This window comes from Coptis chinensis, chromosome 3, assembly GCF_015680905.1.
Source record: "Coptis chinensis isolate HL-2020 chromosome 3, ASM1568090v1, whole genome shotgun sequence".
Classification (NCBI taxonomy): domain Eukaryota; kingdom Viridiplantae; phylum Streptophyta; class Magnoliopsida; order Ranunculales; family Ranunculaceae; genus Coptis; species Coptis chinensis.
Window position 1 is genome coordinate 113,365,826 of NC_141458.1, and position 15,230 is coordinate 113,381,055.

The 15,230-nt window shown below is 34.1% G+C and overlaps 2 protein-coding genes and 1 long non-coding RNA gene across 3 annotated transcripts; all 3 read left to right on the forward strand.

Annotated features, from left to right (window-relative positions):
* The first annotated feature begins 4,275 nt into the window (after positions 1 to 4,275).
* LOC147513133 (endoglucanase 8-like) lies at positions 4,276 to 6,016 on the forward strand. The gene is made up of 5 exons (XM_086596156.1): positions 4,276 to 4,644; positions 4,836 to 4,922; positions 5,051 to 5,203; positions 5,309 to 5,581; positions 5,690 to 6,016. Exons 1-5 carry the CDS (start codon positions 4,291 to 4,293, stop codon positions 6,014 to 6,016), a joined length of 1,194 nt encoding a protein of 397 aa, XP_086452282.1. The 5' UTR covers positions 4,276 to 4,290.
* Positions 6,017 to 8,031: 2,015 nt separating this feature from the next.
* LOC147513134 (endoglucanase 8-like) lies at positions 8,032 to 11,198 on the forward strand. The gene is made up of 6 exons (XM_086598863.1): positions 8,032 to 8,400; positions 8,485 to 8,577; positions 9,657 to 9,827; positions 10,187 to 10,298; positions 10,480 to 10,649; positions 10,866 to 11,198. The coding sequence occupies exons 1-6, from the start codon at positions 8,047 to 8,049 to the stop codon at positions 11,196 to 11,198; spliced, it is 1,233 nt and encodes a 410-aa protein (XP_086454989.1). The 5' UTR covers positions 8,032 to 8,046.
* Positions 11,199 to 11,736: 538 nt separating this feature from the next.
* Positions 11,737 to 12,593, forward strand: LOC147513135 (uncharacterized). Its single transcript, XR_015215220.1, has 2 exons — positions 11,737 to 12,085; positions 12,312 to 12,593. It is a non-coding gene; the product is annotated as an uncharacterized LOC147513135 (long non-coding RNA).
* The last annotated feature ends 2,637 nt before the right edge of the window (positions 12,594 to 15,230 follow it).

Genomic DNA, 15,230 nt, shown 5'->3' on the forward strand with positions numbered 1-15,230 from the left:
AACTAATCTCAAAGACTAATTAACGAAACATCAAAAACTGGATGCAACTGTACGTACTGAATTAACTTTAATGAATAAGTAACGGGAAATCATAAAGTGGATGTAATTGCACTGTACTAACCTCAAATAATAATTAACGAGAAATTGAAAACTTGATGCAACTGCATTGTACTAACCTCAAAGAATAATTAATGAGAAATTGGAAACGGGATGCAACATACTATATTAAACTAACCTCAAAGAATAATTAATGGAAAATCATAAACTTGGTGCAAATGCATTGAACTAATAACCCTAAAACATATTTGTATTTTATGTAGAGGAAATAAATGTCTCGACAAATATAGTTTTGCATTTTAAGTAGTGTTTATTATAATTCTTTTTATTGTGATTGGGAATACCTTGTTATTCAAGTATCTTCAATATTATCTTCGCCGCATTGGGCATTCTCACAAAACTTTAATTATTAAACCTAACAATAAAAAAAAAAAAAATCGATTAGTTTTATCAAGATTTGGTGCTTCCTTTTTATATAGAGTGGTGCAAGAAATTTAAATGAGTAATTAATATAATTTTCATATCTCATAACTATGCATAGTTGCTAATATTTTTTAGAATAATTTAATATAATGGCACCCGTTCGTAAGACACGTTCATATGATAAATCTTTTCAAGTGGGAGTAGTGTATTATTTGAGGATATGGAAATAATCAATCTGTTTTAGTGATTTGTACACATTAGTACGTAAGCCGAACGGTGATGATTTACCGCTAATCACCATAAATCTAATAAAACTATTATACAAGCTAGATCGAGTTTAAAATAATTTTATTTGAAAATTACAGATTAATATTCTAAACCACTAAGTGAATAGACTATCTCAATTTGATCCCTTAGTTTCCAAGTACTTATGCATCATAATCGCTGCTCATTAACGTATTTCGGTTTATTTTCAATAAAAATATATTCTGATTAAAAAATTTGCCGCTAAATCACCATAAATCTAAGAAAACTATTATACAAGCTAGATCGAGTTTAATATAATTCTATTTGAAAATTATGGATTAATATCTTAAACCACAAAGTGAATAGGCTATCTCAAATTGATCCCTTAGTTTCCAAGTACTTATGCACCATAATCGCTGCTCATTAACGTATTTCGGTTTATTTTTAATAAAAATATATTCTGATTCGAAAATTTGCCGCTAAATCACCATAAATATAATAAAACTGTTATACAAGATAGATCGAGTTTAAGATAATTCTATTTAAAAATTACGGATTAATATCCTAAACCACAAAGTGATGAGACTATCTCAATTTGATCTCTTAATTAGTTTCCAAGTACTTATGCACCATAATCGTTGGTCATTAATGTATTTCGGTTTATTTTCAATAAAAATATATTCTGATTCGAAATGTGTGTGAGACATTTTGTAAAGCATTTTCAGCCCACAAAATATTTAATAGATCCCGGGCGTATGTCCGGGTCCAAAATCTAGTTTAACACTATAATGAGACTTTTATAGCTAAATGGGGCTTTTTGTTTTGCTTTATTGTGGGGGCCTTTGGGCTTAGACAACATAGCCTTAGGGCCGGCCATGGTTAAAGCCTATATGGGATGGATAGACTCTTGTAACCATGCCATATATATTTACGTTTATATGTATATTCTAAAATAAACTGAATAAATAGTTAATTCCACTTATGTCTTTTTAACGAGGTACAAATAGTAATTCCTATTTATCTGTTACGGAATCGATTCAATCGACTATAGATCCATTCCCCTTATATTTGGAGTATTGAATACACCTATAATTCTGAGCTTCATGTTACTCCTACTAAGAGGCATGTCAGAGCCAAGGCATCCCAATTGATTGAACGAGATGACAGTTTTTCATTCCGAACCTATAAAATCATAATTTAGATCAAATCACACATCGCAATATACAAGGCCTTCTAATTCTTTAAGAGATTTATCTAAAAGATTCACGATATAACTAGGAAGACACTTCAAATACCACACATGAGTTACTGGACACGCGAGTTTGATGTATCCCATTTGATATCTTCATACCTAAGAATCAACAAATTCGAATAGACACCACTGATTTTACCAGGAGCACCACACACTAACGACAAAAACAAACGGATTCTAGAATTAGGACAGAAATGAATAATATTTTAAAATAGTTTATTAGTAATCAAACCATAAATTTTCTTTTATGAAATTTTCTAATATTCAAAATCAAATAATAATGATTTATAAATTTTATCACTAATTGAAGATACTCATTGATTTATTTATTTTATTTAAAAAAATGATTGAATTATAAAATTTATCACAGTTTGAAGGAACCCCAACACGAAAACAAATAAACAGTTTCATAATAATTTACGAATCAAATCCATAATTTTTTCTCTACATTATTACAATTGAAATCAAAACAAAATTTTTAATGAAATTATTCAATCATGCATTTGAATATACCCCCATTCGTTCAATTTTATGGAAGATGATTAAAATTTTGAAATTTGTTAACATTGAAAATAAAAGACACATTGATTCAATGGAACGTAAAATAAAACCAAACTAATCAAAATCAAACAATTTTTATTTTATTTTATTTTAAAACAAAAAATCTTAAGTGGTGCATATTCAATTTTCAAATAGTTCCCATTTGGTTGGTCTTAGGATCCGTTTGGTTTTGTTTTGGGTGTGGACAGATAAAATAAGTGGTATCTTTATGAAAACCATTAATTTGTTTAAGCATTTAATAATTTCTTTTCTCTGTTTAATTTGGAAACAAAAAAGTTCTGTTTTACCCAAATTGTAATTTCTTTCCGAGTCTATTGTTCTTATCTTAAGAAAATGTATATGATGCAACAATCTCCCTGAAAATCCCGTAATTTATATCTACATTCTGAATTATATTCTGTCAAATCTCCAATGACTTTATTTGATTTCTTATAAAGTTATAACGCATGTTTTCCCCAGGTTATTATTCCTACAACGTGTAAATGTGTAAATTAACACAATAAATTCATTCCATGAAATCATCCCTGAAAACAGAAAGCATTTACTACAAAATCAAGCGATAAACACTCAACTCAATTAAAAAAACTCTATTCCCTCCAACTCGTAAAGATATACTCATTGATGCAGGACAATAATAAGCTAGAATTAGATTTCTATTTTTTTTTTCTTTAGTTCTAGAATTAGAATAATATAATTAGCCAGTCTTTACGATTGAGTTATTCCTAAATAGATTATGGATCCTAGTTTAGGCAATAGTATACTTTTAGTAGTATTTCTATTTCAATTCCATGAAGTCTATAAAAGTTGAACGTAGTCTGTGAACATATCATTCATTGATCAACAATAAAATTTTTACAGATTTCTCTACAAACCGTATTATTCTTATTCCCTTCCGCCTTCATCACTCACACTAGAAGTCCTCACTCTCACAGAAAGAAGGAGAAAATTAAAGAGAGTAGATTGATGGGGCTGTCTTCGTTTTCTCTAGTGTTGTTGGTGTTGGGGGTGGTTATCTTCAAGGGAACTTCACAACAAGTAAGACCGAATTATGCTGATGCTTTATCGAAGAGCATATTGTTCTTTGAAGGCCAGAGATCAGGAGTATTACCATCTTCGCAGAGGATGACATGGCGGAAGGATTCTGCTCTCTATGATGGCCATGATGTTGGAGTATGCATCTCCCCCTCCTCAAATTTTCTATACTCTGAACAAAATAAATTAAGCTCTATAAATTAATAAGAAGCACTTGAGAAAATTATGTGTTCCTAAGGCCTTTTTTTTGTCGAGAACAAGTGATTTGGGTTGCAGTAGCCATAATTAAGCATTTTTTTTTTTTTATTTTCAATTTTTTTTTAATGAAGTGGAAACTGTATTCATAATTATTAATAAACTATATACAGAAGAAGAGGACAAGCACTATAATTTTATTTAGTTATTTATTTAATTTTTTTTTGGTGGAAATATATTTTAGCAAAAACCTCAGCCATTTGATAACAACGCCTACGTTTTGTGAGTCTCAAAACTTTCAAAACGTAGTTTTAGGGCCATCACTGGCCATGTTATATTTATTTACAGGGTGGGGAAATTGTCTTGGCAATAATATTTAGAATATGCATCATTCTCTTTTTTGTAATTCTTTTTGTTGACATTCTTTTTTGTAATTCTTTTTGTTGACATTCGCCATGAATGTTTAGGTGGATCTAACTGGAGGATACTATGACGCTGGTGATAATGTGAAATTTAATTTCCCAATGGCATTCACGACTACAGTATTGGCATGGAGTGCAGTGGAATTCGCAAGTTCCATGGACCCAGTAGAACTTGGACATACCATTGAGGCAGTTAGATGGGCAACTGACTACTTTCTCAAAGCAACAAGCATCCAGAACAAGGTGTTTGTTCAAGTTGGTGACCCTTATAGTGATCATGCATGCTGGCAAAGACCTGAGGACATGGACACAAAACGAACAGCTTACGCTGTTACAAGCACAAATCCTGGCTCAGAAGTTTCAGCTGAGATAGCAGCTGCACTTGCATCTTCTTCTTTGATCTTTAAAAATTCTGATCCTGCCTACTCTCAGATACTCTTACAAAGAGCTATTCAGGTTAACACTAAAAGCAATTAAAAAATAACAATCGACAACGTACATTGTGATGTATGTGGCTCCAAGAATATGTATTTAGAATAATGAAATTTGCTCGTAAAGGACTTGCAGCCCAATTTGTAGCGTTCTTGTCCTCTAGTTAACTTAATTTAAGTCTTCCTAATTAATATATGTTTTTGTTTGGATATTAGGTTTTTGATTTTGCAGACAAATACCGTGGATCCTACAGTTCGAGTCTTCCGGTTTGCCCTTTTTATTGTGATTTTAGCGGTTATCAGGTATGATTGTATACAGGTTTGTTCTTGATTTGAGTATATTATTAAAACATCTAGACCATAAGGACAGTCTCTACTAATCTTCCCTAATGAAGTAATACCTATTCGTCTTACGTTGTTGTTTAATCTAGGATGAATTGCTTTGGGCTGCAGCATGGTTATTTAAGGCCTCCAACCAGCAAAAATATTGGGATTATGTTGCAAACAACTTTAATTCGTTAACTGAAGTTAGAGAATTTGGTTGGGATGACAAGCACGGAGGCATCTATGTTTTCATGGCGAATGTACGTCTAGACATTCATAGTTAGTATATTTGAGACTTTTAAATATCAATACAAAATGTTAATCGGTGTCGTGATTTATGTTGCTTTGTTTTGTTTTTGATAAAGGAACTCCTATCGAAGGGCAACAACGACAATGTATATCTTCAACATGCCGATAGGTTTGTTTGTAGCATAGTTCCCGAATCACCCACGAAAGGAGTGACATACTCACCTGGTGGCCTTATAGTCAAACCAGTCGGAAGCAACATGCAAAATCCAACTGCTATCTCGTTTCTTCTTCTTGTGTATTCTCGCTATCTTAGTCGTGCTAATAAAGTCGTTCAATGTGGTGACAAGATTGCCAACCCTCAAAGGCTTCAGGAAATCGCCAAAGGACAGGTAAAGAAAATTAGATTGAAATGTCAGAGTAAACTTGAAACGCAAGTGCTTATTAAGTAGATATATGCTAACTCTTGACTTGTTGAATGACTGGTTAAATGCATATAGGTGGACTACATCCTCGGCAACAATCCAATGAAAATGTCGTACATGGTGGGATATGGAAGCAGGTTTCCTGAGAAGATACATCACAGAGGTTCTTCACTACCATCAGTTGTTGTACACCCAACTCACTACCGATGCCAAGATGGGCACCTTTTCTTTTTAAGCAAGTACCCCAATCCCAATGAGTTAACAGGAGCTGTTGTTGGAGGGCCACTACCAAATGATACATATATCGATTCAAGGGAAGACTTCAGACAATCAGAACCCACCACTTACATAAATGCTCCACTTGTTGGCCTATTGGCTTACTTCAGTAATCCTCAAATTTAGTAGCACTCTCAAACAAGGAAATTGATTTTAAATAGTTGTAGACTCTATTTTTAGTTTTTTACTTCTCAGTAGTCACTAGTCAGTGTTCATCTTAATCATATATAACATAATTTTGGTGTTCTTGGAAGGCTATGTCCGTTGAGTGTTGAGTGGTATAATAATAATACTATAATCAGAAAACGATTGCAAAGACATCTAACCTAAATTCCTTCTGATTGGAAGGGATTTCATATCTTTCGTTTGATCTAAGTTCTCATCGTTGGATACTTTTCTGTTCTCATCGTATGATAAAACTTTGAAATATCATAATTTTTTACCTAGAATTTTCGTAAAATTGTCATTGAAAATAATAGTATTCAAAAGCCACAAAGAAGCCGATGAGTATTCAAGTTTGGGCATCTCGACGGCACGCAGACTACTAATAGTGTCAGTCTGTCAGACGAACGTGTACCAGGGTCTCAAACGTAGTTCTTTACGTTTATGTCCCCACTTTTAACATGGCTTAAATAATAATCTAAGGATATTATGGTCATAAAATTAACCTTCAGCAGGGGTAAATGATACCCAATTAAAGATGAACATTCTTCTCCCGACTTTTACTCTCCCAACCTCTCCGAATCATGAAGAAAAACCTGCCAACGATCACTGATCTAAGTTGTAATGTAAGTTTTGTATCCTACTTTAATTCATGTACATTTGTACAGATTGTGACTAGATATATATCTTTCGTTTTATGTGCCATTGTCAAGCTCTTTTAGTTTGGGTTTGAACGAATAGACTATATATGATCGAAGTCTTCCAATCGATATTTCCATGTATGAAGTCAAAAGGTATTTACACATGTTTATAAAATTTATAAAATAGAGATATTTGTTTCCATTAATTATACTGTGGCCTGTGGGTTTTATACGATCAATGTTTTTTGACATTGGTTTTCCCTTTTAACATAAGAGTTAACCATTTTCCGTTTTAATTTTTTTTCAAGTTCGTGGTGCATTCCATCTGACGAGAATACCATTTTAGCTTTCTAAGTAAGTCTAGTGAATTTCATTTTTTTTCCTTGCATGTATGTGTAGCCGATTCTAATACTCCTATGCGTTACAGTTCATGTTAGTTTTTTGTAGCTTAATTCTTTTGTTATATTTTTCTGCTACGATTGGTTACGATTTAATTTAGATGCTCAGAGTCATAATTTGCATTCTCATTTTAATTTAGATGATAAGAGTCATTATTTTGAACCAGAAATTTTTTAAACTATTCAACATTCCCAAGTGGGGAAAAAAAAAAGACTATACACTGGAAATTCCAACACTCGACTACAGATATATTGAGATGAACATTTTAAAAAAGTCAACAAATATCATGACATTCACATTAAACTACTTTCCACAAAAGAAATAACTATATAAGTATAGATCGAATGCATTTACTACAATTTGCCAAGGATAGACACTTGTCAAATTTCCAGTTTGGAGAGATTCCTCCTTTTCCCTCAAACTGTATATAATAAGATATGAGTACCACAGTTCCACACTCACATATAGCGAAAAAGATAGAGGAAAATGAGGCTGTCGTCTTCATTTTCTCTGGTGTTGTTTTTGTTAGGGGTGGTAATAATATTGAAAGTAGATTCAGAACAAGTGAAGCCAAACTACGCAGATGCTTTATCAAAGAGTATATTGTTTTTCGAAGGCCAACGCTCAGGAAAATTACCATCTTCGCAGAGGATGAAATGGCGGAAAGATTCTGCTCTTAGAGATGGGCAAGATGTTGGAGTATGCCTCCCCTTATTTTCTATATATACATACTTGACCAAATTTAGTTCTTTAAAATTATGTACTTGACCGAATAAAGTCTCAGTTTGAATTTTCAAACTGGTTGTCAATCTTAGTAATTAGTTCCAAATAATGCATTTGTCATGTTTTGTTTTAAACTAAAATAACTTTTTGTTTCGCCATTCTTAAATTATGTAGGTGGATTTAACCGGAGGATATTACGATGCTGGTGATAACGTGAAATTTAATTTTCCAATGGCATTCACGACAACAGTGTTGGCATGGAGTGTGGTAGAATTTGGTAATTCCATGGGATCAGATGAGCTAGTACATGTTACTGAAGCTGTAAAATGGGGCACGGACTACTTATTAAAATCAACAAGCACTAAGAATGTGGTATACGTTATGGTGGGTGACCCTTACAGTGACCATTCATGTTGGCAGAGGCCAGAGGACATGGACACGAAACGAACATCATTTTTTGTTAGTGACAAGAATCCTGGTTCAGAGGTTTCTGCCGAGACTGCTGCTGCTCTTGCGGCTTCTTCTATAATCTTTAAAACATCTAATCCTGATTACTCTCAACAACTTTTAGAAAGAGCTATTCAGGTTTGTAAGAACATATTGTTTTTTTTTATAATCTCTTGAGATTTATGTGTCAACATCTCAAGTTCCTTACATGTTTGTATATAGGTTTTTGACTTTGCAGACAAAAACCGTGGATCTTTCAACGATAGTCTTGGGTATTGGCTTTGCCCTTTTTACTGTGACTTTAGCGGTTATCAGGTACTTTCATGTGATAAATTGCTAATGTCTTCTTTTGTGTGTATGCGTGTGATTTTAGTTTCTTGGTTTTTGTTATTGTTGAAGACCTAGTACATAGAAATCAGGACTCTCCACTTGTTGCCAATTGCCTATGATTGGTCTGAGCTTTTGTAAGTTTGTTATACTAGCCTTTGAGGCCTGTGCTTTATAGAGACTCGGTATATGCTTAAAAATATGTGTCATACTATCATCCCAATCTAATTAAGTAAGTCTCATCACTGAGAAAATTTTCTAGTCATATGTAGAAGACTTAATCTGTCTTTACCACAATTAAAAGTTTTAATGAATTTCTATAAATTTGGTATACTTGTGATTACTTTTCCTATTATCAATTCTCAATTAATGTTTTTATCCTATTTATTTTTTCTTTAATTTATTAGAAAGTTTCATGGTTACCTTTTTTTTTAAACCATAAATGAAGTTAGGAGTGTGGTGATAATACGTACCATTGTTGGTTATAATAATTTCTTGTTTAGTAAATTTTTTTGTTCACTAATCTTCTTTAGTAACCTCATTTTCGTAATATCTTTTTTCAAGTGTTAGAAGTTCTAATGATTTTAATCTATGTTATATGGACACGCCATATTTCAAATATAATTCATGTCGGATACGTATCTACGTGTTCGTGTCAGACACAGACACGCACGAATATATATTGTATGTAATACACCTCAATTTTTTATATTTCCCCGTGTCACCCTCTGCATCCGTTTAGGATACAGCTCGGACACATATCCGTGTCAATGTAACTTAGATTCTAATAAATTCATCTTTGTTTTCATTATTTTATTTCATTTTTTTTTTCGGTTAAGATTTGTAATCATTTTTCAATTTATATTAAAATAATTTATGATTCCTATGATTTCATATTATCTAATAATTACTTTCCTATTTTTCGATTGGCCCTGTACATGTTCTTCTTGTATAATAAATCGTTGTTCAATCACATGTTCTGGCTGTTCAAGTTAGACAGGGTTATGGAACTTGAATTTGGTCTTTTGCCTCACAAAATTGTTAAATGTCTACTGTTCCTCATTTAGGATGAATTGCTTTGGGCTGCGGCATGGTTATATAAGGCTTCCAAAAACCAAAGCTATTGGGACTATGTAGTGGAGAACGTTCACTTATTGGGTAGCAGTCGGGAGAATGACAAAATTGGTGAATTTGGTTGGGATGACAAGCACGCTGGCTTCTTTGTTCTTCTTGCAAGTGTAAGATTACAGAGTTAGAATACTTCGGGCACGCTTACAATATCTCAACGTGAGAGTACGTTTCTCATTGTAAGGTTTCTTCTGAACTTTGAGATACGCACTCTACGTGTAATTCAATGCAAAAGTAATGGTCGGGATTTACCATCACATGTTTTTACACGAGGACTATGAGACTATCTCTTTGAATCCTCAGGTCTATCCTGTAAAATGTTTTGCATGAGGCCATGAGGGTACCAGCTCTTAATCCTAACCGACTTCTATATTTAAATTTTGTTTTCTCGTTCACAAGATTATCCAATCTCTTGTTTCTATTAAAGGAATGTTTTTAATTTTATTTTTTTCGGTCTTTGTAAATATAGGATTTGATAATGAAGGGTGCTCCAGCCAACAATACATTCCGAACAGCAGCTGATGCTTTCGTTTGTACCGTGCTTCCTGAGTCATCCACCATAGACGTCACATACTCACCAGGTTTTCTTTAATCATGAACTTGGCCACTGTTTGAAACTTTGAATCATAGTTCAAAAACGTTCACATTATATCTAGAGTTGGATAGGGTTTGCTAGACGATATAATATAAGTTTTGTGTGGACCATTATTTAAAAGTCGTCTGACAGAAATGTACCCTATTTTGCACTGCGGTGGATATCAGGTGGGCTTATGTTCAAAAAGGGGGGAAGCAACATGCAACATCCAACTGCTCTTTCTTTTCTCCTGCTTATTTACGCTCGCTATTTGAATCACGCCAATTATAAACTTGTTGACTGTGATGGTGGCAAGGCCACGGGCTCACAAAGGCTTATAGAAATTGCCAATGGACAGGTAATTAGTTAGTTGTCCGGTTCACTGGTTGACTTGAAACTCGACTCACACGCACTATGAATTAATAAACACTCAATGCATAATGCTTATAGTAATTAGAGAGAAAATAACTATATTCGACCAATACAAGTTCACCAGCAAAAAAAAAATTATCAGTTTAGGTGGACTATTACAGAAGCAGACTGACTTGATGATCCATTGGCTTGGTTGATATAGGTAGACTACATCCTTGGCGATAATCCAATGAACATGTCATACATTGTGGGATATGGAGACAAGTTTCCTGAGAAAATACATCACAGAGGTTCTTCACTACCATCGCTGGAGCAGCATCCAGAACACCTTGGTTGCAAAGATGGGACGCTATATTTTCAGAGCAACAAGCCCAATCCTAATGAGTTAACAGGAGCTGTTGTTGGAGGCCCACTACCAGATGACACATATCCTGATTCGAGAAAGCTATTTGTACAATCAGAACCCACCACTTACATAAATGCTCCTCTTGTTGGGCTTTTGGCCTACTTCAACTCTCCTCAAGATTTACAATAGTTTTCATGAATTCGACACATTTTGTTTTGAAACATTTCAAGAAAAAAAATAAATATTAGAGAATGCCATGCATTGTCAATTTGTCATGCTGGTGTGATGATTTCCATTTGCAGATTTCAGTTTGAGATTGTCATATTTCTGCAAAACCAAAAAAAAAAAAAAAAATGTTGCATACATAAAATTAATATGCAAAAAAAAAAACATGTTTGCATACATAATAATTACTTTAAAGTTATTATCGAAAAAAAAAATAATTACTTTAAAGTTAAAAGAAAATGGAAAAATTGGTGATCTTATATTGGAAAATTCGGACCACTGGTTTACTGTCATACACTAATATATTCAAAAATTATAAGATGCCGATGTTTGACGCCTCTTGTATACAACGCACGACCACCAACTCGGAGACTCGGCGCGTCAAATATCATCATGATACGTTCCATAATGTGGCACGACCGCACGAAAGTCATTAGGAAGTTTTTCTAATTTGTAAATGCTTATATAGTTATATTTGTAGACGAAAGCCGCACTAGTAATAGCTAATTATTGGTTTTGACTTGGTTGCCCGTTGCCCCAAAGAGTTGCAACTGTTTATTTTTTTCATTAGTGATACATAGTGCGCTAGTGTCTTGGGTGTTGGTAGAGCTTGTACTAGTGTTCATGACTTAAAGGCATTGATGATAATTAAATAAATCCTCCACAACTGAGTAGTTTCTCTCTGTTTCTTTTAGTGTTGCATGAAGAGGGTAGTACCTTCATGGAAGAAGAGATTGTCAAAGAGGAACTGAGGAAGTACAAGAAGAAGAAAACAGCCCAGAGGAAGAATAAGAGATGAAGGGAAGAAAAAGAGGAGTTGGAAGCTGTGGATATATGATTTCTACTCTTTTGTAAGTAAAGAATAAAGATCAACTTATAAATGAGAGTTTTGGAGGATGTTGCCAATCTTATTTTTCTCATTTATATTGCCTCTCAATTCAGTAGACTTCTGCAACTTACACCCTCAGCCAAGTGCTAACTAGCTGAACTTCTCATCATATTTTCACTTGATGAATAGAGTATAGTTGTAGTTACCATTTACATCTTTTTACCTGTTACCTGCTTTTCTGTGCACAGTAATAAAGTCAAATGAATGGAGAAGAGCTACAAGAAGAGGATGAATGCAGAAGAGTTGCACCATGAAAATCTAAAATATTAGTGTGTGCCAATTGATGCAGGCAGTAAAGATGACCAAGTTGTTTTTTTTGGGGTGTATTTACATTTTTACTGATTCAATTAGGAATATGTTATAGTTAAGAGTCTCCATTATCTGGTCAGTTCGGTTACTGTGTTTTGTGTACGCGAATCAGTTCGATTGTATGGTGATCAATCAAAACATAGTCGGACCAATTTGGCAAATTACAGCTCGATAGATATAACACCCTGTGTTTTAATTCTTTTATTTTTCTAATAATAATAATAATAAAGATAATAATAATAATAATAGATAATAGATAAAATAAAATAGGATAAGTGTTAGTGGAAATAGGAGATGTGGGTTTATGGGATAAACCTTCTTCCCTATTTCGAGGGTTTTGTTTTGAACAGAACAGAAAACAGAATAGGGTTGGTCAAAAACACCGGGAGAAGTTTTACTGACAACAAAAAAGGAAGATTTTTCCTGGTAGCTGGCTGATAGTCGGAGCGCGCTAAAGGTGAGTAGCTATTTTTGCTATTTCACCGAAAGTTATAGTTTTCGTATATCGGTTATATAGGTTTCGTTTTTATATATCTTCTTCATTATCTTGTTGTATTGGACTTCGTGCCATTTGTATTATTAAACTTTGTTGAATTTCGGATTTGTAATTAAATTGTCGAAACTTTGTTAAAATTGGGTAAACTGTTGAATCTCGACAGACGTCAATGGCGTCAGCCCACAGAAATCGTTTTGTATAATTTAATTCTTTGTTTTGGTTTGTAAACTCCTATGGTTGAAGTGTTGTGGTATATTGGGTTGTGTAGTGCATGATGTCGGGGCAGTGAAGCTCGGAGGGAGGCGTTAATGGCGTTACTGCCATTACTGTGATACTGGGACTTGGGTTTTTATGCGTTTTTAAAATGGTTTGAACGGTTTTTGTTTGATTTGGTGGGTTGTTGATGTATGTGTGAATGTTGGAATGTGGATGGGGGCTGTTGAAAGGTGGCGGAAGCCATTAATGGCGGCAGTAAAAGTTTTAGATCTAGTTTTGAAGGAGATAGGGATTGAATGATTTGGGGGTTTTTGTTTTTATTAAAAGTGTTTGGTTTTTTATAAGGAGTAAAATCGGTTTGATGAAGTGAGGAGTGGTGGCCGATTTTTGGTGGCTGGTGGTGGAGGAAGAAGGTTGGAGAAGATGAACAGTAAATCTCGGTTGGGCTTTAGGCCTAAACCTTTTGGTTTTGTGTGGGCCGAAATCTAATTTAGTTTGGGCCGGATTTTAGTTAAGTTGTTAGGGGCCGGACCACATTAGTTATGTTGGGCCATTTCTATTTTTGTTTTGTTTTGGGCCCAATTTTAGTTTGTTTTGTTTGGGCCTTCTCCCATTTGTTTTCGGGCCGAACTCATTTGTGTTTTGGGCTAGTTCAGTCTGAAGTTTTTGGGCCAGTTTCTAATATTGTTTGGGGCCAGTCCATAGGACTTAAAATAGATTTTTTTTGGGTCTTTCAATGTTTAGACTTTCGGGTTCTGAGGTTTGGGCTTGGCCAGTTGGGTCCGAATCATTATCTTAGTCATGAGCCCATGAGCCATGCACATTGACCTTAGCCATGAATCACGGCTATGACCCTGAACCTGTTGAATATGGAAACAACAGTTTTACTTTGACAATAACGTGTTGACTTTGACCAGAGTTGACTGTTGACCAGAGTTGACTGTTGACCAGGGTTGACTTTGACCAGTTGACCCAATTTGACCTTTTAACTCGGATTATGATTTGGGATATTAAGATAGGTCTAGGGCTATTAGCATGCTTGGCTTTTAGGCTAAGACCTTTCTATATATACATGTGTACGTGTATTAACTACTCTGTGATTTTGCAGTATTTTATGATATGCAACGTTATGATACTTAGACATCCATGAAATTAATAACGCGTAAACCAAAAATACATTTATCAAGATACTCATTCGTTCTCTGAAATGATATATACAATAAAGTTCAATAATGCGTAAATAAATTTATCGCAACCTTTTAGAACTCTCTACGCTTCAAGTTTTAGAATTTAGTTTTATGACTGTTGATGTCATAGGTTAGATGGACATTTATTGAATATGCCATAAATGGCCCGTTAGCGTTATCTATGGGTATTAATTGAATATGCCATGAATGACCCGGGTATTCATTGAATGTACCATGAATGACCATATTCTTTGGACTGCCCTAGAGAGGAACTAAGGTATTCGCCTTGCGGGTTAGTTGTGTTCCTTGAGTGTACAAGAATGTAGGGTTGGGTATTCCTTGAATGTGACGGGAATGACCTAAGGTATATAGGCACTAAATGGTAAGTGTATAAGAAAAGAAATTGATTAGTTGTATTATTTGATTATGCGAGTGTTTGGGTTTACTTTTGAATGCCTAATATAATATCTACAAAGGTTATATAGAAGTTCTAACTTTCTTTTGCAGGAGGGTAGGACTTAATAACATTTTGTCTTGGGGACGGTCCCCTACCCTTTATATAGCAGTGGATATCGGTAAGTTTTAATTAAATGATTTAGATATCAAAACGAGTTATTTGAATGAGTTAATATAATGGAAGTTTTGCTTGGGAAGAAACTATGTCGGTTGAAATGACGGAACTACCTGTCTTCCGAGCTGAGAATGATTAAGTTATGAGAAAATATAAAGTGATTGTTTGGATAATTAAAGTATGATAATGTTTATCTGTGGTTAATTTACTCATACCAGCAAATTCCATTTTGCTGACCCATGTTTGCTTTGTTTTGGTAACGTGGGTGTGTTCTTGGGAACATAGGTGGAAGGCAGTGGAACCGCGGCGTGTGATTGGATTCTTGCCT